We start from the raw sequence: 24,197 nt of genomic DNA, 5'->3' as shown, positions 1-24,197 counted from the left end.
GGTGAATGGAGCAAAGGACAATGAGAAAAGAGTTGTAGGAAGAGTATGTTGTCACAACTGAGAAGTGTTGCTAAATTTCCCTCAAGTGTGAATACTTTATTTGTGAATTGCATGCATCCAAAGTATAGCCACACTGATGGATTCCTGTATCCTTGTTTCTGTTATGTAAACTGTCCTTTATTTTCCAAAAGCTGTCTCTGCTCTGTGGAACCAGATAATCTAACAGATGTGTTGGAGTTCCTCCTCCTGGGGTTCTCAGATGATCCAGGACTGCAGACTCTAACCTTCAGCCTGTTCCTGTCCATGTATGTGGTCACCATGCTAGGGAATCTGCTCATCATCCTGGCTGTCAGCTCTGACTCCCACCTCCATACCCCCATGTACGTCTTCCTTTCCACCCTGTCCGTGGCTGACATCGGTTTCACATCTACCACAGTCCCGAAGGTGATTTTGGACATTCAGACTCATAACCGAGTGATCTCCCATGCGGGCTGCCTGATTCAGTTGTCTTTCTTTAATCTTTTTGGCTGTTTGGACAGTGTACTCTTAACCGTGATGGCCTATGATCGATTTGTAGCTATTTGCTATCCTCTGTACTACCCAGTCATCATGAACCCCCGCCTCTGTCGCCTGCTGATTCTGGTGTCTTTTTTGATCAGCCTTCTGGACTCTCAGCTGCAATGCCTCGTTGTGTCACAACTTACCTTCTGCACAAACGTGGAAATTCCCCATTTCTTCTGTGACCCTCCTCAACTCCTCAAGCTTTCCTGTAATGATACTTCCACCAATAAAATATTCATGTATTTTATTGGTGGCATCTTTGCTGGTATTCCAGTCTCAGGGATCCTTTTCTCTTATACACGAATTCTTTCCTCCGTTCTGAGAGTCCCGTCAACAGGTGGGAAGTACAAAGCCTTCTCCACCTGTGGCTCTCACCTGTCAGTTGTTTGCTTATTTTATGGAACAGGTCTTGGGGTGTACCTGGGATCGAGTGTCTCACATTCTTCCAGGAAGGATGCAGTGGCCTCTGTGATGTATGCTGTGGTTGCTCCCATGCTCAATCCCTTCATCTACAGCCTGAGGAACAGAGACATCAAGAGGGCCTTGCAGAGGCTCCTTAACAGAACAGCCTAGTCTTAATACTTGGGCTTTTTTTGTGTGTGTGCCTATTGATCAGAAATGATTGCCAAACCAAACATATGGAATTGGCAAGCATGCCTCTTTGGTCACATTTTTTGTAGGTCGTGGTCCATTCCTCTTGATTTGTCATTTCTAAATATTGCTTATCTTGGCACCCTTTTGATGGAATTATGGGAGTATTCCAGGACGCTATGTATCCCAATATCACTGTACAATTGAATCTCTTTATACCTATGGAATCTTCTGATTGGTCACCTATGACCCGAGCTTCCTGTAGAAATTCACAACTCCATTTTCAAATAGATACACAATTCTCAGCCATTTTCACCATAATGTCTATTATCCATAAAAGTTTGGCTTTGGTCAAATCTGTTTATCCAGGTTGTGTGAGAGAATGCATGTCACTGGTCCATAATCTTGGCTTCCTATTTGGACTATCTGATAAGCCTTTTAAAATCCTCATAGTATGGAGTGCCTGGTTGAGTCAATCAGAAGAGTGAGCAACTCTTGATCTTGAGGTTGTAAGTTCGAGCCTCACATTGGGTGTAGAGATTACCTAAAACTAAAATCTTGGGACCCCTAGGTGGCTCAGTCCGTTGAGTCCAACTTGTGATTTTGGCTCAGGTAGTGTTCTCAGGTTTCATGAGATTGAGCCCTGCACTGGGCTCAATCAGCCCGTGCTTTCCAGCCCTTTAGTGGCCAGTTCCAGTTAAGTGGGCTCCATACATGTCTCTCCTCCTCCCAGAGTTGTCTGCTCCAGGAGACCCATAGCTGCATCTGTGTTCCTGCCAGTCCTGGAAACAAAGCCTCTGTCCTCACCCAGTTCCAGGTAGGGGAGTGGCAGTGGGATCTGCGTTCCTCAGACCTGCTCCAGCAGAGACACAGCACAGTCCAGGAGTAGTAAGTGCAGTGGGAGAGACTGAAGGCAGAAGGGACTGGAAGAGCATTGTTTCCTCCTCATCAAGACAACTAGAGCGGTTGGAATAGCCAGACATGAGGGGACCAAAATGGAAAGATTCAACTCACAGCCCTATAAAGACCTAATGTGATTGGTTTTGGTGCAGATCCAAGAACTCTTATTTAGATTTCTATTTTTGCCCCCATGTTATTTCTGTGTCCCGTGGGCATCTTCCCCATCAGAGCAGGAAATTGGTCCTTCTTAACTGCCCACAAGTCCTGCAAATGATCATGAAGCTGATGATGACGGTGATGATGGCAATGATGACAGTAACCAGAATGTTACAAACTTTTACCTTGGGACTCCGAGTTTCAGGCACTGAGTTAAGTTTTCTATGTAGCTTGCTACCTTTTATCTGCATTACCATCCCCAACAGACAACAACATGCATTATCATCATTTCAGAGATAAGGAGAGGAGCACAGCATTCTCTTTCACTTCCTGATTTTATTTATTTTTTGTGTCCAACCGACTTTTATTTTTAAGGCTTAATTTAAATTCCAGTTAGTGATCATAGTTAACATAATATTCGTTTTATGTGTACTGTATAATGATTCCACAATTTCATATGTCACCTAATGCTCATCATGACAAGTGCTCTCCTTAATGCCCATGACCCATTTCACTCATCCCCCCAACCACCTCCCTTCTAGTTTTTTCTCTATAGTTAAGAGTCTGTTTCTTGGCTTGCCTCTGTCTCTTTTTCCCCCCTTTCCTTGTTTGTTTTGTTTCTTAAATTCCACATAGGAGTGAAAGCATATTATATTTGTCTTTCTCTCACTGACTTATGTTACTTAGCATAATGCTCTAGCTCCTTCCATGTTGTTGCAAATGGCAAGATTTCATTCTTTTTTATGGCTGAGAAATACACACACACACACACACACACATATATATATATATATATATATATATGTATATATATATACATATATATATATATATATATATGTATGTAATATCTATCTCACGACTTTTTTATCCATTCATCAATTGATGGACACTTGGGCTGTTTCTATAACTATTATTGTGGATAATAATGCCATAGTTATCAGAGTGCATGTATCCCTCTGAATTAGTATTTTTATATTCTTTGGGTAAATATCTAGTAATGCAGTTGCTGGATCATAGGGTAGTTCTATATTTAATTTTTTGAGGGATCTCCATACTATTCTCCAGAGTGGCTACACCAGCAGTGAAGAGTGTTCCCTTTTCTCCACATCCTTCCCAACACCTGGTGTTTCCTGTGTTGCTAATTTTAGCCATTCTGACAGGTGTTGAATGGTATCTCATGGTGGTTTTGATTTGTATTTCCCTGATGATGAGTGAGGTTGAGCATCTTCTCACGTGTCTGTATGTCTTCTTTGGAAAGATTGTTTCTTTGCTATGCATAAAGTTTTTAAGTTTTACCAGGTCCTGGAATAGATAGGGATGAAGTCATGTTTAGATGCAGACAGTGAGACTCTGTTCACAGGGCACCTAGACTGTATTCACTCCTGCTTATCCAACCTGCCTGTCTTTTTCCCGTTACTCCAGGAAGAGACTCCTGCTCTCTGTGCTCTTTCCTTTGGGGGTTCATGGTAGAAGACACCAGAGAGCAGTGGTGCCACCAGCTGCGTCAACTATAGAAAAGATAGTTGAGATGAAGGTAGAGATCATATAAACAGTCCGCTCATGGGGCACCTGGATGTCTCGGTCAGCGAAGCGTCAGACTCTGGCTCAGGTCATGATCTCAGGACTCATGAGTTTGAGCCCCGCATTGGGCTCTGGGCTAACAGCTCAGAGCCTGGAGCCTGCTTCGAATTCTGTGTCTCTGTCTCTATATTTTTTCCCCACTCGCACTCTGTCTTCTGCTCTGAAAAATACATAAACATTAAAAAAAAAAAAAAAGAACTCATGACAGTTCAGAGAAGCTCTCTCTTGCCCCTTCTCCTGGATTTTGCTTCACACTCCACTTTCTCCTCCATTTTTGTAATTTCGGCCCTCTTGATCTCTAAGGGGATAGAGTCAGTATGTTAGATCCCATTCTTAAGAAATAAAGAGTTCAGGGGTGCCTGAGTGGCTAAGTCGGTTGAGCGTCTGACTCTTGATTTTCTCTCAGGTCATGATCCCAGAATAGTGGGATTGAGCCCCACACTGGGCTCAACACTGGGCATGCAGCCTGCTTTGGATTCTCTCTCTCCCTTTTTCTGTCCCTCTCCCCTGCATGCTTCTCTCTCTCTCCAAAAAACAAACAAACAAACAAACAAACAAACAACAACAACAAAACAGAAAGAAACAGTTCAAAGGTATATCTTAGCGATTTTGGAAATGACCTCTGGACTTCTCCTTAAATGCTCTGAAGTTCATGGAAACAGGGACCCACCATTGAATTTTGAACCTTATCTGCTCTACTTTTTTATCTGTATGGGACTGGGCAAGCTCTTGATATCTTTGATCTGGTTTATACAACTGCACTGAGTAAGAATTAACATGAGCACTGTACATGTGACTAAATATGTGATGAATGCATATAGTAAGGGCAAGGTAAATTTTAGGTATTATTAATATTGTTTTTACTGTCATTCTCAAGGTTAAGCACCATCTATCCAACTAAATATCCTGTGATTGGAAGTTTCGGGTTTCCTGAGATCCTGAGAGATCATTTTTTTTGTTGTTGTTGTTCTTATGCATGTAGGTACTGAGCGTTTGGAGGGAAACGACTGAATCACATTCATTTCTGATTTCCCAGAGTCTATACTTTGCTTGGCACAGAGTAGGTGACAAGGACAACAGTGATCTCTGTTCAATATTGAATAGACCCTACATTGGTTCTCAGAAACAGAGCATAGACAATATGGCTTCAATGCTCTCTCTGCGTGCTTCTCTTCCTTCCAGTACAAACCTCTGTTAGGTGCCACATGGGTACTGTTCTCCCCATTTCTAGGTGATACCTAGAGGGATACCAGCACGGAGAGGCTGAGAGCTTGCAAATACTCCAGATTTAGTATGTGACAGATGTGAGACTCAAAGTCCTGATTCCCATCCCAAGACTCGGTGCACTCCACCAGTGTGGAATGATTTCTTCAATTTCACACATGCTTTTGTCCCAGATGAGAAAACAGAAAGAGGATGACCAATTCCTTCTCTTGAGATTTTGTGACTTCATCTGTGAAGTAGGGAAATGGGTGAATTAGGGTTTACGGGGGCCTTTACTATATGAATATTATAGATCATAGGATTTTGTTTATGAGGACTAATGCATTTGGCAGCCTATTTTGGAGATCTGTGATTTGGAAATATTATTCCCTAGACAAAAATAGAATTTTCATGTGGATCTACTATGAAAGAGCATGGCAACACAGACTTCAGGCATCTTTCCAGTTCTATACCTTGACAATAAAAGCATGAAGTTGCTTTTGTCTACCTTTTCTATTAGGAAAATAAAGATAGATAATTAATAGTACAATTGTACATGTATTGATTTTTACAATTCTTCACCTTTCTGCTTATATGGTATAGAAATTCTTGTATAATATGGAAGTGTGCAGAAGAATTTTATTAGGAATAGTATAATAAGAAATGGAAAAATAAAATAAAGTTATCCATCAGGTAATACTATCCATCATTTGAAGTGCTTGAAATAGATGTGTGTACTTCACAGAGACACTTAAAGCACATTATTGTGTGAGAATGAAGAAAGCAATGTGAGCATTATTATAGTATTAAGTAAGGTTTCTTTTAAACTTTATTTGTTTTTGAGCTTTATTTGTTTTTGAGAGAGAGAGATAGAGCACAGGTCAGGGAGGGGCTGAGAGAGAGGGGGACACAAAATCTGAAGCAGGCTCCAGGCTCTGAGGTGTCAGCACAGAGCCTGACACGGGGCTCAAACTCACAAACCACGAGATCATGACCTGAGCCGAAGTCAGACGCTCGATCGAGTGAGCCACCCAGGCGCCCCAGTATTAAGTAAGTTTTTAAGAAAACTGTTCATGAATACATCAGTACTAATATTATGAACACATTGAAAGGAAAATATGCTGCCACATTCATGACAGTGTTTGCCTTTGGGCAGCTGAAGTGAAGAAGCAATGGGATCATGCAGGGATAGCAAGAAAACTCAACTTTTCCTGGCCACAAATATGAGTTCCAAAGCAAGTATAACTAAATATTTCTCTTTTTAAAGTTTATTTATTTATTTTGAGAGAGAGAAAGAAAGTACAAGCAAGGGAGGGGCAGAGTGAGAGGGAGAGAGAGAAGCCCAAGCAGGCTCTATGCTGTCAGTACAGAGCCTGATGAGGGGCTTGAACCCACAAACCATGAGATCATAACCTGAGCTGAAATCATGAGTCAGATGCTTAACCAACTGAGCCACCCAGGCGCCCCTAAATATTTCTATGTTTATATCTTTAGATGCTTGTCTACCATTCTTTGGCTCAATGTCTTCATGATGGGTATATGTAGAAACAGGTAAATTGCCAAGACACCAATAAGGAAAGAGTTCTAAGAAGAGTTTACAATGGAGAAATGTTGCTGAAGGTAACAGGAGGTAGGATCCTCAAGTGTGAATGCGTTACTTATGAATTGCTTGAATCTAAATATTCACACTTAGCTGGATGTCTCTACACTTGTTTTGTTTATTCAACACTCTTCTTTTTCAAGAGGTGTCCCATCTTCATGGAACCACAGAATCTAACTGGTGTCTCAGAATTCTTCCTCATGGGACTCTCAGATGACCTGGAACTACAGCCCCTTCTCTTTGGGCTGTTCCTGTCCATGTACCTGGTCACTGTGCTGGGGAACCTGCTCATCATCCTGGCTGTCAGCTCTGACCCCCACCTCTACACACCCATGTACTTCTTCCTTTCCAACCTGTCCTTGGCTGACATTGGTTTCAGCACCACTACAATCCCCAAGATGCTGTTGAACATTCAAACACACAGTAGATCTGTCACCTATGCAGACTGCCTAACTCAGGTATCCTTTTTTTCCCTATTTGGATGTTTGGACAATCTACTCCTGGCTGTGATGGCATATGACCGGTTTGTGGCCATTTGTCACCCCCTGCACTACCCAGTCATCATGAACCCATGCCTCTGTGGCTTTTTGGTCCTCGTGTCATTTTTCAGCAGCCTTTTGGACTCTCAGATTCACTGTTTGATGGTGTCACAACTTACCTTCTGCACAAGTGTGGAAATTCATCATTTCTTTTGTGATGCACCTCAACTTCTCCACCTTGCCTGTTCTGACACCTCCATCAATACCATACTAGTGTATTTCATGGGGGCCATTTTTGGTGGCGTTCCACTCTCAGGGATCCTTTGCTCTTATACTCGAATTGTTTCCTCCATTCTGAGAGTCCCATCAACAGGCGGGAAGTGCAAAGCCTTTTCTACCTGTGGCTCTCACCTATCAGTTGTTTGCTTGTTTTACGGAACAGGTCTTGGGGTATACCTCAGTTCATCTGTCTCCCCCTCCCCTAGGAAGGGTGCTATGGCGTCGGTGATGTACCCTGTGGTCACCCCAATGCTGAACCCCTTCATCTACAGCCTGAGAAACAAGAATATCAAGAGAGCACTGTGGGGGATTATCAGCAGGACAGACTAATCTCAGCATGTGTCTTATCCTTTTCGGTTCATTGCACTGCAAAATGCAGCGAATCAAACATGCACAAGACATTCTGGATGTGCAGTCACATAGTATAGGTACCTATATGGATCTCTGGTTTTTGCTTACACAATTTTTCCCTTAGCATAGCTCTAATGGAACTGGGAAATTATTTTGGGCTCCCCATTTAAATTATAACCCCTGCAGGATTATGTATATATCTATATATCCCTCTCACTTTCCTTTTGCAATACCCAAGACTCCTGGTCATGAGCAGTCTTGTTTCTATCAATGCAAAATAATCATAACTGTCTCTTGTTATTTATTGTTTCTATACTTTTCCTGAGATTCCTCCCCCCTGCCCCATCCACCCACCAATTTGATGGGAGGTTCTAAACCCTACCTTAAGGACCAAGGCGTCTGATACATTTTGGCACCTTAATGCTCTTGGTCAGATTTTTGAGCGAGTAGGATGACTAATTTCTTTTTGAAATTGAAATGGGACGCTATTAATATTGAGTTTGAGTCAACAGTTATCAAGTTTCCTGGGACTTCTCTAGGAAGATTGGGATGTATGATTCCCAAGGAATAGATGGGAGAGGAACTACCAGAACAGAGGTGATTCCCAATTTTTCTGATAATTCTCCTTCCCATTCCATCTAACTTCTCCCCAGTCCTATTACATAACCCGACGCAAAGGGGCAAATATTGTATACTTCCATTTATATAAGGTTCATAAAGTAGTTGAATCCATAGAGACAGAAAGTAGAATGGTGGGAGCTGGGGTCTGGAGGAGCGAGAGATGGGGAGGTAGTGTTTAGTAGGTTCAGAATTTCAGTTTGGGAAGATAGCAAAGTTCTAGAGTTGGATGGTGGTGATGACTGCACAACAGTGTGAATGTACTTCATGCCACTGTACTGAAAACTGCTTAAGATGGTAAATTTTATGTTCTTTTACCACAATTAAAAAAAAGATCTTGTGTCAGGAATAAGGGACATGTTGCTTCAAATGTTGGGTGTTACTCAGCCTTCAGCAATCAACCTCTATAGGGATCTACTTCAAGCTCATGCCTCCTTTGGGCGCCCACATCCGATGACTGATTAGGTGTGGGGGTGCAAACATTTGGTCCTTTTGCCCTAATTCCAGGCAACTCTAAGAGATCATCTTAGCTCCAGAACTCCCTGCTGGTTGTTGGAGATCTTTGATGGGCTTCATCTTGGCTCGACTTTTTCCAGCTTCCTTCCTTGCTGGAAAAAATTTGCCAAACCACAAGATTGTCCTCACTTCTGACACCAGATGCAAGTCCAGGAGCCCCTAGGTCCACTCTCACATCAGACCAGTTGGATCCAAATTTGGGAACTTTTTCACATTCGATACTTTGCTAGAATGATTCAAACCGAGAGGACTGCCTCAGATGCACCAGAATGACTCACAGAGCTCAAGAAGCAGTGTGCTTATGATTGCAGTTTGCTTATAGGAAAGAGACACAAGTTAGAGTTAGCCAAAGAAGGGCATATGGAAGTTCCCATATGTGAAGCTTCTTGTTGTTCTCTTCCCTTGGAGTCCAGACCCATTACCTCCTCCTGGTGACAATATGTGTGACAATACTCAAAGACCATTTCCAACCAGGTAGCTCACCTGAGCTCCATTGTCCAGAATTTTTATTGAGGCTTCATTATATAGACATGAGTAGTTGAATTATGGCCTATCAGGTTGAACCCAATTTCCAACCTCCCTCCCTATATTGGCCTGATATGCCTTTGCCCAATACTCCAACCCTTTAACCACATGGCTGGTCTTTTTGGCAAGGCCAGTTCCCATCCTAAGTCATTTCATTAGCATAAAGTATCAGGTGTGGTCCTTCATGAATAACCTGGGGTCTTTCACGAATAACCAATCACTTCTATCATTAGGGAATTTTCAAGCATTTAAAGGTTACCTCCCAGGAGCTGGGACAAAGGCCATCTCTCTTTCGGTGAGGCCAAATTCTTTACTACACATATGCCCTTCCACAGATGTTGATTCTAGGAACATTGCTTGGTAAACATCCTGTGTGCTAATCATTGTCTCAGAGTCGGCTTCAGAAGGAACTCAATATGGGACCCCTTGTTACTAATAAAATGTATTTGAGAACATTTTATTTTATTTTTTTCAAGTTTATTTACTTATTTTGAGAGGGGGAAGTTGCAGAGAGAGAGGGGGAGGGAGAAATCCCAAGTGGGCTCTGCATGGTCAGCTGGGAGCCCAAGATAGAGCTCGACACTGGGCTCACATGAACTCACAAACTGTGAGATCATGACCTGAGCCGAGATCAAGAGTTGGTTACTTAACCGACTGAGCCACCCAGGTGCTCCTTGAAAAAATTTTAAAGGCAGTTCTGAAGTAGTTGAAATATTCTTTGAATTACAAACCTAACGCTGGGCTCTTGAAAAGGAAAATTCAAGGGCAACAGATGAAGAATGGGGGCATTCATTCATTCAATGCTCCCTGGGGGCAGCAGGGAGGTCACCATTGAAATTTTTAATAACTCTGGAAATCCAAATGCAGAGATATTTGATAGAAAAGGAGTGTAGAGTTTGAGATAATAAGGTAACATACATATCCCCATGTGTGTTACACTTTTAAAAAGTTTATTTTAAAACATTAAACCCTTGGTGTAAATAAAATATGCATTAAAAATGACAATTTTGGCTGCTGCTGCTATTGTAATCCTCTAATTTCTGGAATCAGTGGTCTAACCGTAAACACTTCCCCCTACCCAACCCCTTATTTTGTGACAAGTTTTACCATGGCCCCGCAGATTCCTCTGTTCATTGGATTTTGAAGGCATTGCTTATGGGGATGACCTCAGTGTGTAACACTGAGGCTATTCCTGCCCTTCTCGGAAGAGGAGTTTTCTGAAGAATTAAGAAACATTCCAACACTGGTCCATTAGTGGAAGTTGCTCTAACTGCATGTTGGCAGACATACTAGTCTCTTCTTGTTTCCACTGCCAAAATTCACTAGCATCTAGCATCTAGCACATACCATATAGCTGTTCAGATTTTCAAGTGAGAGACCTACTCCTCCCTTTCAAGTCACTCAGACCCCCCCCCCCCCAATTTTGTCATTTTAGGTCTTTGTTTTATTTGTCTTCATATCAAAGCAATTCAGTGATCTGTATAGCACTGTTTTAGTGATATGATTTGCTTTTCCCATTCTTCCAAAACAATTCATGGTCACATTGTATTATTGCTCTTACAAGAGTGCCCATTTGGGTGCGCAATAGTCACTTTCTCCCTGTGGACATGGCAGCCAGATTGATTTTTTAGGTGTAGTCAAAACTTGTGACTTCTCTGCTTAAAACCTTCTAGTCACTTTCTGTTACTGTTTGAATACAATTCGAACCCCTTGCCATGGTCTATAACACCCTTCAGTTAGTCTCTCCTATCCCTTTCCAGGTCCTTCATTGGTCCCTGGACCAGCACCATCAGCTTCACCTGGGAAACTACAAATACCAACTTTCATACCCTCTCCAGACCTGCTAAATCAGAACCTCTACAGCTGGAACCCAGCCATCTGTATTTTAACAGGCCCAGCAGGTGATTCTATTGCACACTAAGTGTGAGAACCATTTGCCTAGACATATTGGATATCTTTTTTTTTTTAAAATTTTATTTTTTTAAATTTACATCCAGATTAGTTAGCATATAGTGCAACAGTGATATCAGGAGTAGATTCCTTAGTGCCCCTGACCCATTTAGCCCACACCCTCTCCCATATCCCCTCCAGTAACCCTCTGTTTGTTCTCCATATTTAGGAGTTTTATGTTTTATCCCCCTCCTCTTGTTTATACTATTTTTGTTTCCCTTCCCTTATGTTCACCTGTTTTGTCCCTTAAAGTCCTCATAGGAGTGAAGTAGTATGATATTTGTCTTTCTCTGACTGACTAATTTCACTTAGCATAATACCCTCCAGTTCCATCCACGTAGTTGCAAATGACAAGATTTCATTCTTTTTGATTGCCGAGTAATACTCCATTGTGTGTGTGTGTGTGTGTGTGTGTGTGTGTGTGTATGTGTGTGTGTGTGTGTGTGTATGTACACCACATCTTCTTTATCCATTCATCCATCAATGGGCATTTGGGCTCTTTCCATACTTTGGCTATTGTTGATAGCGCTGCTATAAACATTGGGGTGCATGTGTCCCGTCAAAACAGCACACTTGTATCCCTTGGATAAATGCCTAGTAGTGCAATTTCTGGGTCATAGGGTATTTCTATTTTTAATGTTTTGAGGACCCTCCATACTGTTTTCCAGAGTGGCTGCACCAGCTTGCATTCCCAGACATATTGGATATCTTATATTTCTTTTTTTAATTAAAAAAATGTTTTAATGTTTATTTATTTTGAAACATACAAGACAGAGCAGGAGCAGGGGAGGAGCAGAGAGAGAGGGAGACACAGAATCTGAAGCAGGCTCTGAACCATCAGCATAGAGCCCAACACGGGGCTTAAAGCCACATACCGTGAGATTATGACTAGAGTCAAAGTTGGGCCCACAACTGACTAAGCCACCTAGGCACCCCTCTTATTTTTCTTTAAACAGACTATATTCTTTCAGTCTCTAGACCATTACACTTAATTCTCTCTGCCTAAAATTTTCTTCCCCTTTCTTACTCAATTTTCCACTTAAATATCGAAACTTAAAGATGTTTTCTCTCTGGGGTACCTGGATGGCTCAGTCAGTTAAGTGAAGAAATCTTGATCAGCTTCAGTCATTTTCTCACAGTTCTTGGGTTGGAACCCCACATCAGGCTCCATGCTGATGGTGAGGAGCCTGCTTGGGATTCTCTCTCTCCCTCTCTGCACCTCCCATGCTTTCTCTCTCTCTCTCTCTCTCTCTCTCTCTCTCTCTCTCTCTCTCTCTCAAAGTAAGTAATATAAACTTAAAAAAAAAGATGCCTTCTCTTACACCCATCTAAATTCTCCTGATGTTCTCTCCATCAGGTTAGTCTCTATTCATCTTTTACTACCATTACCTTCTGAGTGAGTTCACATGTTTTGAGTGTCATGGACAGTCTTTGTTCCAGGCTACCTCAGATATTTTTTTCCAAATGAAACTGATGCATCAAGAAAGTGGGTTTTGCTCCTCTTCCAGTCTGAAGTCCTTTGTGAGACACAATATTATTTGCTTAAACAGGCAAGACCCTGGGCAATTTCATCAAAAGACTACTTTGATAGAAATTTGTTAGGAATTTCTAGAGACTTTCTAGAGAAAGTCGTTCATTGTGTGTCCAAGTAAAATTGCATTGGACATAGTCAAACAGGTAAAGAAGACCTTATTCAAGACTATTACAGTAAGGGATAGAGATTGAACTCAGCTCCACAGAACAAAAGACAGGAGGATTTTAGAAGCTGGGGTGAGCTTATGGAAAAGGGGTGGAAGATATTGGGGGGAGGTTGGTCGATGTGGCTAGTCTATCTGTGTTTGCTAATTGCTGCTTATTGAACTTAAGTGCCTACCCTCCTATGCAAAGAGGTTGGGAGATAAAGGTGCTAACATTATTGACGATTATATTTCAAAGGGATGGCTCCCAGGTCTGTAAGGAAGACATCCTGTGTTGTAAAATTGATGACAAAGGGGTGGTCAGGCCCTTGCAGTCAGGAAGAAACATGTTTTAACTTTAGTCAAGCTGCAGGGAATGTTAAGGCAGTCTTAATCAATTGATATCCAAAATTTCTACTCTTGTTCCAAACTTGTAATTCTTGAGTGTTTTAATATGGTTCAGTTAGCTAACCTCCATACCTGGACAGAAGTTCTAAACTACATTCACAAATATCTTGAGTTCTAAACTTAAATGGCAGTAGTCTTAACCATGGGTGATTGAGCAACAAATCCAGAATGGTGACTGGGATCCATGAGCCACAGAGACCTGTGGTGGTGGTAACAGATCATAGATGAGCAGACATCAAGAATATCAGTTGACTTAGATAACCCAAAATATAAAAAGCAAGTCTGCAATTATCAGATGTCGGCTACCACAATCGAATATCCTGATTCTTTCCCCAGTTTCTAGATGAAATCTGTTTTTAGACACAAAGCCTAAAAGAAATTAAGGGGGAGGTGGGTCCCCCTTTTGGAAATCCATAGTTTTTCAAAATGATACTGTCCCTTGAAGACTCCACTTGATGGAAAGTAGATTCTGTCAGACTCCTTCCATCCTGGAGTGGTCAGCGACTCATCTTTATCAGGATGGATATTTTTGTGTTTATGTTTGCCTTTCCTGTTGCAGTGCCTTGGCAAACACCACCATCCAAAGACTTAACACATTATCCAATTGCTTTATGGTGAAGAAGATAGGAAAACAAACATTTATCAGAAGATCCACTGGTCCTAACATACTCTACCTCGGCTGAAGCTGCCCAGAATCACATACCTAGAGAGTAGTGATTGTGTGATTCTGTCCTTACTCTCCTGAATTGTAATCCAGTAATTGACATCATCCTTAAAGACATGTTTCCTTTCACACACATTTTATCACTGTGTGTTCTCCTGTGTTGGGCCCTTGGTAAATTCACCTGCACAACAAGGCAACTAAACCAAATGATGTATCAGAGCCTGGTCAATTCTGATACTCTGGACCCAGAAGTTTTTCTACATTTAGTGATATATTTTTATAGCTTATTTTGGAAGTGCACTCAATAAACATTTGGAGAAATGTTCAACCTTGCTAATAGCCAAATAATTAATCCATCAGTGAGTATTCTGTTTGGACACATAATGTGATCAGAAACTCTGAGATCCTGAACTTATGCTCTATTAGGACAAAGATTTTTTTCTGTGTTTTTTTTTTTTCCCTTCAGTGCTGTTTTCCAGACATCTCCTGCAGCCTAGCACACCAAAGGCGCTTAGTTAATAAGAACTAACAATGGTTATTGATAAAATGCACTACTTTTCATAATCCTCATGCAACTGTTCTGAACTGGTAGTAGCATAAATGGCCACAGGACTGGAAATCCAAGGTGAGGTGCAGTAATAGGAAAGTGAAAGGAGGGGACGCAGAGGGTAGAACTGAGGATAACAGAGGAGTCAACATAAGAGGTTGAAGTACCTAGAAAAAGTACTCACAAGGCAGCTCTGGGCAACGTCACTTACTTATGGAGGACGGGTGAGAAGCACAACTCAGTGTGATTAGGAGGTAGGATTTCTTTAGCAGCCACCTGCTGCTACCACTGTCAGCTCAAAAACCCAGGACTAGTGTTCCCATCACTGAACATAGAGTGTTATCCTGAGAACTTTTTGTAAAGCCCTCTTGATGTCCCTGTTCCGTAGGCTGTAGATGAAGGGATTCAGCATTGGGGTGACCACGGTGTACATCAATGAGGCAATCATGCCCCTCCAGGAAGATGCATCAGAACTGAGATACACACCAAGCCCTGTCCCGTAGAACAAAGAAACCACAGACAAGTGAGATGCACAGGTGGAAAATGTCTTATACTTCCCATTAGCTGATGGGATTCTCAGGATTGAGGAGGCAATCCGGCTATAGGAGAAAAGGATCCCTGAGAAGGGAACAATGCCAAGAAGGCCAGTCACAATGTATTGTAGGATGTGATTGACCAATGTGTCTGAGCAGGCAAGCATGAGGGCCTGAGTAAGTTCACAGTAAAAATGTGGAATTACCCGGTTGGTGCAGAAGGACAGCCGCAACATTAAGAGACTCTGGATCAGGGAGTATGACAAGCTGATGAACCAGGACACAAGAACCAGGAGGCCACAGAGCCACGGGTTCATGATGACTGTGTAGTGCAAGGGGTGACAGATGGCTACAAACCGGTCATAGGCCATCACAGTGAGGAGAAAAGTGTCCATACCTCCAAAAACCATGAAAAAATACATCTGGGCGATGCAGCCTGCATAGGTGATGGATTTGCTCTGTGTTTGGATGTTCACCAGCATCTTAGGGATGGTGGTGGAGATGAAGCAGATGTCAGCAAAGGACAAGTTGGAGAGGAAGAAGTACATGGGGGTGTGGAGGTGAGAGTCAGAGCTAACGGCCAGGATGATGAGCAGGTTCCCGAACACGGTGACCAGGTACATGGACAGGAAGAGCCCAAATAGAATGGGTTGATGCTCTGAGTCTTGGGAAAATCCCAGGAGTAAAAATTTTGAAACACTCGTTTGATTTCTTCGTTCCATATTGTCAGCACATCAACTAGATGATTGAAGAAGGGAATGCACATGAAATAGACACTAGAAAAACTCTAGAGTCTACTTTTTTATTTCTTGAAATGAAGCATTGGGCATAAAGGCCTTAACATTACAGAATTTAGACATCCTATATTCTGTTTTATGGGCAACATTTAATAATGTTGATCAATCCCTGTCCATTGGCCTTTGGGGCCCTCATTTATCCTCTTTATTTAGAATCACCAAATCTAAAAAGTTAAGAACAGCTTTGGACATTAGGCATAACATGACCCAAACTTACTCTAACACAAATGAGCAACATGAGGTCTGGTGAACTGCAGTAACTTAATGTGGATTATCTGCCTTGTGTGGGACGCAAAAAAGGGTCAGATAACTATGTCTCAGAGGTGAGAAAATTTGAGGGTATCTCATGTGTCTGGACAGACTATTGCAGGATGAGTAGAATGTAGGTTTACTCCTCAAGAAGAAAGAAAAGGAAGAAAAAGAAAATGTTTTCACAAAATGATAAATCACATGAACAGATTCTTAATGCTTAGTGTACCAGGGGCCACCAACATCCTGCAGGAAAAGGGCCAGATGCTTCCTGGATATTTGTTGCTTGAAAAAATGCTCTTCATCCAGATGGTATACGTTCAAGCAAAAAATGCATATTAACATTTGCACTATTTCAGTACCATTATATACTACAAAGGTCACAAATAGTATTTTAGTCATATCCTCTATGGTGCTCATGAAATACCCGAGGAAGCATAGAAACTGCTCCAGGATGTTGACATAGGAGCCCAAAAAAATGAGAGTCAGATGTGGCACTCATATTCAGGTGATGATTCAATGAGGCTGGGAAGAAGAGGAGCCCACCTACTCTCCTACTCTCTTTGTTTCAGGTCCTGAGGGTCCTGTACCCAGATATAGAGGAAGGGGTCCTATAACCCAGGATGCTGAACAGCATAAAATCATAAAATGATCTTCAGTGTTGTATTTTGTCTCGTTAGAAGTATTTTTGCACTACTACTATTCTTTAATGCCCCTAACTACAATGGGAAAAAGCCACCATTGACTGTCATCCCTGTCAGTCCTCTTAGGTATGAAAACCAAAGTAGCAGGGAAGGGGTGGCTGAAATAGGTGAAGGTGGTCAAAAGGTACTAACTTCCAGTTATAAAACAAATAAACCATGGGGTATAATGTGCAGTATGAATTCAGTTAATAATATTATATGGTATATTTGAGAGTTGCTAAGAAAATAGACCTTATGGGGCACCTGGGTGGCTCAGTTGGATAAGTGTCTGACTTCAGCTCAGGTCATGATCTCGCAGTTTATGAGTTCCAGTCCTGTATCTGGCTCTGTACTGACAGCTCAGAGACTGGAGCCTGCTTCAGATTCTCTGTCTCCCTCTCTCTCTGCTCCTTCCTCACTAGTGCACTGTTTCTCAAAAATAAATAAAAAATATTTGAAAAAGAAGAAAATAGATCATATAATTTCTCATCACCAGAAAAAAATTTTTGTAATTATGTGTGGTGGCAGCTGTTAACTAGACGTATTGTGGTTATATGTCAAATATTATATGTGCAATGTGATGAATCATTATGTCATATACCTTAAGCTAATATAATATTACATAGCAATTTTACCTAAAAAAAAAACCAAACAAACACAAAAACCCCAAAGCAAAGAGTGTCTCTGGAATGATAAAGATGGTCACGTTGTAGGCAAATTGTTTAAGTATGAATGAACGTCTATGTTCTGACCCTTGGTAGGCGGGCAGTTTGTAATCACCTCTGGTGGCTTCTGGTCAGGTGAGAGGTATTCGAAACAGAAGGTCACGACTCATCTTTAAAGCATGATAGTTTGTAAAAATTTTCCTTGACTTTTAATAGATGTAGCCTGCTCCCTTGCATTCTGATCTGTTTTGAGTAGAAGATCAGAGTACACAGGTAATGCCCACAATTCTGTATAATCCCTGGGTGCTGTGTGTCAACATCATCAACTGCATTAGAATTCAGTAAAGCCATTTCTTAGAGGGACTGGATTATGATTCAAGCGGGTCATGAAATGATGAATTATCACATTCATCTTAAGAAAGAGTTTCTTATAGATTAGAAACATTTTATCTTATGGCACAAAAACAGACACATAGACCAGTGGAATAGAACAGAGACTCCAGAATTGGACCCACAAAATTATGGCCAACTAATCTTTGACAAAGCAGGAAAGACTATCCAGTAGAAAAAAGACAGCCTCTTTAACAAATGGTGCTGGGAGAACTGGACAGCAACATACAGAAGAATGAAACTAGACCACTTTCTTACACCATTCACAAAAATAAACTCCAAATGGGTAAAGGACCTGAATGTGAGACAGGAAACCATCATAACCCAAGAGGGGAAAGCAGGAAGAAACCACTCTGGCCTCAGCTGCAGCAATTTCTTACTTGACACATCTCCAAAGGCAAGGGAATTAAAAGCAAAAATGAACTCTTGGGACCTCATCAAGATAAAAAGCTTCTGCACTACAAAGGAAACAATCAACAAAACTAGAAGACAACCAACAGAATGGGAAAAGATATTTGCAAATGACATATCAGACAAAGGGCTAGTATCCAAAATCTATAAAGGACTCACCAAACTCCACACCCAAAAAACAGATAATCCAGTGAAGAAATGGACAGAAGATGTGAATAGGCACTTCTCTAAAGAAGACATCCAGATGGCCAACAGGCACATGAAAAGATGCTCAACGTCAGTCCTCATCAGGAAAATACAAATCAAAACCACACTGAGATATTATCTCATGCCAGTCAGAGTGGCTAAAATGAACAAATCAGGAGACTATAGATGCTGGCGAGGATGTGGAGAAAGGGGAACCCTCTTGTACTGTGGGTGGGAATGCAAACTGGTGCAGCCACTCTGGAAAACAGTGTGGAGGTTCCTCAAAAATTTAAAAATAGATCTACCCTATTACCCAGAAATCGCACTGCTAGGAATTTACCCAAGGGATATAGGAGTGCTGATGCATAGGGGCACTTGTACCCCAATGTTTATAGCAGCACTTTCAACAATAGCCAAACAATGGAAAGAGCCTAAATGCCCATCAACTGATGAATGGATAAAGAAATTGGGGTTTATATTCACACTGGAATACTACTTGGCAATGAGAAAGAATGAAATCTGGCCTTTTGTAGCAACAAAAGGATGGATGGAAATGGAGAGTGTTATGCTAAGTGAAATAAGTCATACGGAGAAAGATACCATATGTTTTCACTCTTATGTGGATCCTAAGAAACTTAACAGAAGACCATGGGGGAGGGGAAGGGAAAAAAAGTTAGAGAGGGAGGGAGCCAAACCATAAGAGACTCTTCAAAAGTGAGAATAAACTGAAGGTTGATGGGGGGTGGGAGGGAGGGAAGGGTGGGTGATGGGCATTGAGGAGGGCACCTGTTGGGATGAGCACTGGGTGTTTGATGTAAACCAATTTGACAATAAATTTCATATTAAAAAAATAAAGATTTATGGTCAGCAAAAGGAAAGAAAGAAAGGAAGAAACATTTTATCTTAGGACGAGAGCTTAGAAATTAGAGGTGAAAGATACAACCATTTGTCATTTATATTTTCCCCTTTATTCATGCACCAAATACATGTTGGTCTTCTGTTTCTATTCTGTTTCTAGGATCTAGTGTTAGTGGGCAATTTTGTGGAGCCAGGCAGGATGTAGAGAAGAATGGAACTAGGCTGTTAGTCACTGAAAAAGTCCTGGAAGCCATTCTGCAAGAAGGATTACTTTGGGACAGGCTAAGTGTTAGCTGTTGGGGGTACAAAGATTAATGGTGTGGTTTTGTCTTGAGAGAGCCTGCCTTTCAGGGGTAGTGGTGGATACAGAAACCAGTCATTGTAATACAGTGACTTAAAAGCTAAGGTAAATGCAGTCTTCAGAGTGAAGTCGAGAAAGGAACCACAAATACAGCCTGAAGTGATGCAGTCAAGGAAGGATTCCTGGAGGAACAGATCCGTGGGCAAGGAGTTGTCTAGGTTGATGACTGAACATGGGCTTTTCTGGCAGAGAAGGCAACAAGGAAAAAGGCCCATAAGCAAAAAGCTGCATGGGACAGTGTGCTCTTAGCAATTTGTTGCAACACAAAATGGGACATGGAAATGGTGAAGAATGAGGTTGATGAGATGAGCGGGGGCCACATCTCTGGGAACCTTGAAAAAAAAACAATGGATAAAAGGATAGGGGCTATGTAAGGACTGTGACTGAAGGAGTAACATGATCCATATCACGATTTTCCCTGGTGCCTGGAGTGAAACATAGATTTAAGGCAGGCAAACTAGGGTCAAAGGGAATGGGGTTGGGAATACTCACCTCATTAAAGTTGAAGGGACCACGTCACCAATTTTAGGGAAGAAGAACAAAGATGAAGAGGTGAATAAATTGTTCCCATGTCTTACTAATGATTCCATGTTTCTAGATAAGGGTGAGACTTGACACCCAAGAGGAATCAAGTGAAACTATGAGGAAGGGATATGTGAAATCAGTGTCTTCCAGAATGTTTCCAGAGCTGAAGGGGAGGGTGTCAAGAGGGGACTGGACATTGGACCTTCCTGTGTGCTTTGCTCTTCCCCCCACATCCATCGTGCGCACGTGTTTATACACTGCAGCCCTAGATACCAGGGAACACAGACTCTTCACTCTTGAATATCTCTATGAGGACCACAGATGAAGGTGAAGAAGGAAGAGGAGGGACAGGTCCTTACGGAGAAACAGGGTATGTTCCCCAGCAAATGAAGGTGGTAAAGAAGGATTCAGAAAGGATTTATCTGGTCTGAGTGAAGGTGAAATCTCTGGAGTTTTGGGGCCAGGCGATGGAGTAAAGAATAAGAGAAGATCCATATTGCATAGTCAAAGACCTAATAATCTATCAGTACCTGGGGGCATCCATTTGTGCACTTCCGACTGGTAACTGTGCCATTACACGGTGTGGTCCTGGATAGTGCTGTGGTATCCAAGAGCAGACTGGGGGCTTAACTCTTCCTCCTCAACCCTATAATCTCCATCAACCATCCACCCAAATAACATACAAGCAAAGTAAAAGCTCACTAACAATGGTAGGGTAGCCATTCACCCTCCAAAAAATTGGCCCCTAGAGCTCCTCCTGCATGGATACCATGGAGGTGTCCCTGCCACATGCTTAATAGTAGCCAATGCCCTTTCTACCCAACACCTCTTTTCTCTATTTCCCACAACACTTACTGGGCTATGCATGCTTGGCAATGTGGGCTCACCACTGGGACCGACTCCCCTGCATCTTGTTCTCTCATGGAGGGTGGGCAATGAAGAAACATTTGTTTCCACAAAGAGAAGCGATACAGAGCCAGGCATGTAATGCAGCGTGTGTCTGATTTTTCCTGGCAAAGGCATGGGTATCTTGGGAGTGATACATGGGCCTTGGTGACTATAAGTTGATATGTTACAGGTTTGGTGGCCCTGGGGAATGAATCCCCTGTGAAGCTTGTTAGACAAATTGATCAATGGATTTTCCATTCCCTGATCAATTTGACTCCTGATAGGCAGGGACCACACAGGAAAGGGTCTCTGACCTGCCAATTCCTTATCCCTAGGAGAGTAATAGTGGGACCAGCTGTGACACCTCTCTTCTGGGTCCCTTTTCTCTGGGAAGAATTTTTCCAGTGTTTCTTAGATCTCCTCCTGAAGACAACTGACTTGTAGTATTCACATCAGGCAGATGGCTGAGTAATGAAGGATCCCAGGAGTCACTTGGGTAATGGTTCTCAAACTTCTGGCCTGGATGACCTTGAATATTTGTTTAACTAGATTTAGTTTTAATTTATTTTATTTTTTAAGTTTATATATTCTGAGAGACACAGAGAGAGAGAACAAGCAGAGGAGGGGCAGAGAGAAGGAGAGACAGAATCCCAAGTAGGCGCTACACTATTAGCACAGAGCCCATTGTGGGGCTTGAACTCACGAACTGCAAGATCATGACCTGAGCTGAGATCGAGAGTCAGACTCTTAACTGATTGTGCCACGCAGGTGCCCCTTTTATTTAAATAGATTTTTGAGTTCCATCTCCAAGTTTCTGTCTCAATATGTCTGGTTTTGGGCCTGATAATTTGGATTTTTCACAAGCTCTAAATTTTGCTGGTCTCTAGGACACTATTTTGAGAATAGTTGCCCTAGGGGAGTTTCAAAATGTAAGCTTTATCAAAAGTATCACCCTGGGCTCTTGTTAATGTATAACTTTCCACCTTATTCCAGACATACATAGTCAATATCTCCAGGGGAAGAGGCTGAGAATGTACTTTGAAAAAAATTTACAACAATTTTACTTTATTTTTATTTATATTTTATTGTAGAGATAGGTACAAATATATAGGTATAGATAGATATATATCTCCACAATATGTATATAATGACATTTTCCATTTTAAGAATTTTTAAGTGTGCAAGTCTGTGGCATTAAGAACATTCACAATGTTGTACAACCATCACCACTATCCATTTCCAGAACTTTATCATCATTTCCAATAGAACACTGTCCCCGTTAAACGAATTCCACATTCCCCCTCTCCCAACCATTGAAAACCCCTATTCTACTTTCTGTGTCTATGACTTTGCCCGTTCTAGGTACCTCATATAAGTGGACTCATAAAGTGCTTATCCTTTTGTGTCTGACTTATCTCACTTAGCATGTTTTCAAGATTCAACCATGTTGCAGCATGTATCAGAATTTCATTCCTTAAGGCTGAATAATATTTCATTGTACGTATATATCCAATTTTGTTTATCTATTCATCTGTTTTCATCCTTCAGCTATTGTGGTTAATGCTGGGATGAACTTCAGCAAGAATCTATTTGAGTTTCTGCCTTAAATTTTAGGGGGCATATACCTGGAATTGATGGATCTTGAGAATTTACTATTTTTATCCTTTACTATTTTATCCTTTTTGGATTTACTATTTTATCCTTTTGAATTTCCTATTTTACCCTTTTTGGATGTATGGATGGTATGTTTCTGACTGCAGTGGCATATGACCGATTTGTGGCCATCTGTCATCCTCTACACTACTCAGTCATCATGAACCCACATCTCTGTGGCTTCTTAGTTTTGGTGTCCTTTTGTGTTAGCCTTTTGGACTCCCAGTTGCACAATTTAGTCGTGTTGCAACTTACCTGTTTCAAGGATGTGGAAATTTCTCATTTCTTCTGTGACCCTTCTCAACTCCTCAACCTTGCCTGCTCTGACACTTTCACCAATAACATAGTCATGTATTTTGTTGGTGCCATCTCTGGCTTTCTCCCTATCTCAGGGATCTTTTTCTCTTGCTATAAAATTGTTTCTTCCATTCTGAGAATCCCATCAACAGGTGGGAAGTACAAAGCCTTCTCCACCTGTGGCTCTCACCTGTCAGTTGTTTGCTTATTTTATGGAACGGCTATTGGAGTATACCTTGGATCAGCACTGTTGCCTTCTCCCAGGAAGGTTATGGTGGCCTCAGTTGTGTACACCGTAGTCACCCCCATGCTGAACCCCTTCATTTACAGCTTGAGGAACAGGGACATCAAGAGTGCCCTATGGAGGTCACTCAGAAGAATAGGTTAATCTCAGTATGTGTGCATTCCTTTTTGAAGTGTGTGTTGAAAAAATCAGCCAAACCAAACATGTAGATCAGCAAATACTGCTTTCTGGGCCCCATTATTTTTTCAGTCTCATGGTTTTCATTCCTCTTCATGTTTCATACATGAATACTATTTTTTAAAATTTGTTTTTAATTGGATTGGATTAATTGTAGTCTGGGACACTTTGTACATTATAATGAATGCATGAGAAGTTCTCCTCAATGACCCTGGTATCCAGGGTGCATTCTTCCTTTTATATACTTAAAATTTATATCCTTTCCCATGGTTTCTGTTTATTTTCCATACAAATTTTGCATCTGTCAAAGCTATTTATCCGGGTAATGTCTAAATACGCCATTACTGGTCCTCAATCTTGGATTTTTTTTTAAGTTTATTTATTTTGACAGAGAGAGAGAACACGAGCACACAAGTGGAGGAGGAACAGACAGAGGGAGATAGAATCCCAAGCAGCCTCTGCACTGTCAGTGCGGAGCCCAATGTGGGGTCAAACTCATGAATGGTGAGATCATGACCTGAGCTGAAGTTGGACATTTAACCGACTGAGTCCCCCAGGCACCCCCCAATCATGGATTTTATAGAATACGCTGAGAAGTTTTATAACTAATGATGACTGAGTCTCATCACCAGAGATTCTGATCTAGTTGGACAGGTGTGTGTCTAGGTATGA

General features: G+C 41.6%; 4 protein-coding genes across 4 annotated transcripts; 3 read left to right on the top strand and 1 right to left on the bottom strand.

Annotated features, from left to right (window-relative positions):
* Window positions 1-210: 210 nt before the first annotated feature.
* Window positions 211-1,134, top strand: LOC122213296 (olfactory receptor 18-like). Its single transcript, XM_042927425.1, has one exon. It carries the CDS (start codon window positions 304-306, stop codon window positions 1,132-1,134), a length of 831 nt encoding a protein of 276 aa, XP_042783359.1. The 5' UTR covers window positions 211-303.
* A 5,595-nt stretch (window positions 1,135-6,729) lies between these two features.
* LOC122208994 (olfactory receptor 18-like) lies at window positions 6,730-7,683 on the top strand. Its single transcript, XM_042920509.1, has one exon. It carries the CDS (start codon window positions 6,754-6,756, stop codon window positions 7,681-7,683), a length of 930 nt encoding a protein of 309 aa, XP_042776443.1. The 5' UTR covers window positions 6,730-6,753.
* A 7,247-nt stretch (window positions 7,684-14,930) lies between these two features.
* On the bottom strand, window positions 14,931-15,863 carry LOC122208874 (olfactory receptor 7D4-like). Its single transcript, XM_042920331.1, has one exon. The coding sequence runs from the start codon at window positions 15,861-15,863 to the stop codon at window positions 14,931-14,933; it is 933 nt and encodes a 310-aa protein (XP_042776265.1).
* Window positions 15,864-22,865: 7,002 nt separating this feature from the next.
* Window positions 22,866-23,492, top strand: LOC122208669 (olfactory receptor 18-like; the record flags this gene model as incomplete). Its single annotated transcript, XM_042919953.1, has 1 exon — window positions 22,866-23,492. A coding segment is annotated over one exon (627 nt), but the record flags the coding sequence as incomplete, so codon positions are not given.
* Window positions 23,493-24,197: the final 705 nt, after the last annotated feature.

This window comes from Panthera leo, chromosome A2, assembly GCF_018350215.1.
Source record: "Panthera leo isolate Ple1 chromosome A2, P.leo_Ple1_pat1.1, whole genome shotgun sequence".
Classification (NCBI taxonomy): Eukaryota; Metazoa; Chordata; class Mammalia; order Carnivora; family Felidae; genus Panthera; species Panthera leo.
This window is presented reverse-complemented; position numbering and strand designations above follow the sequence as displayed.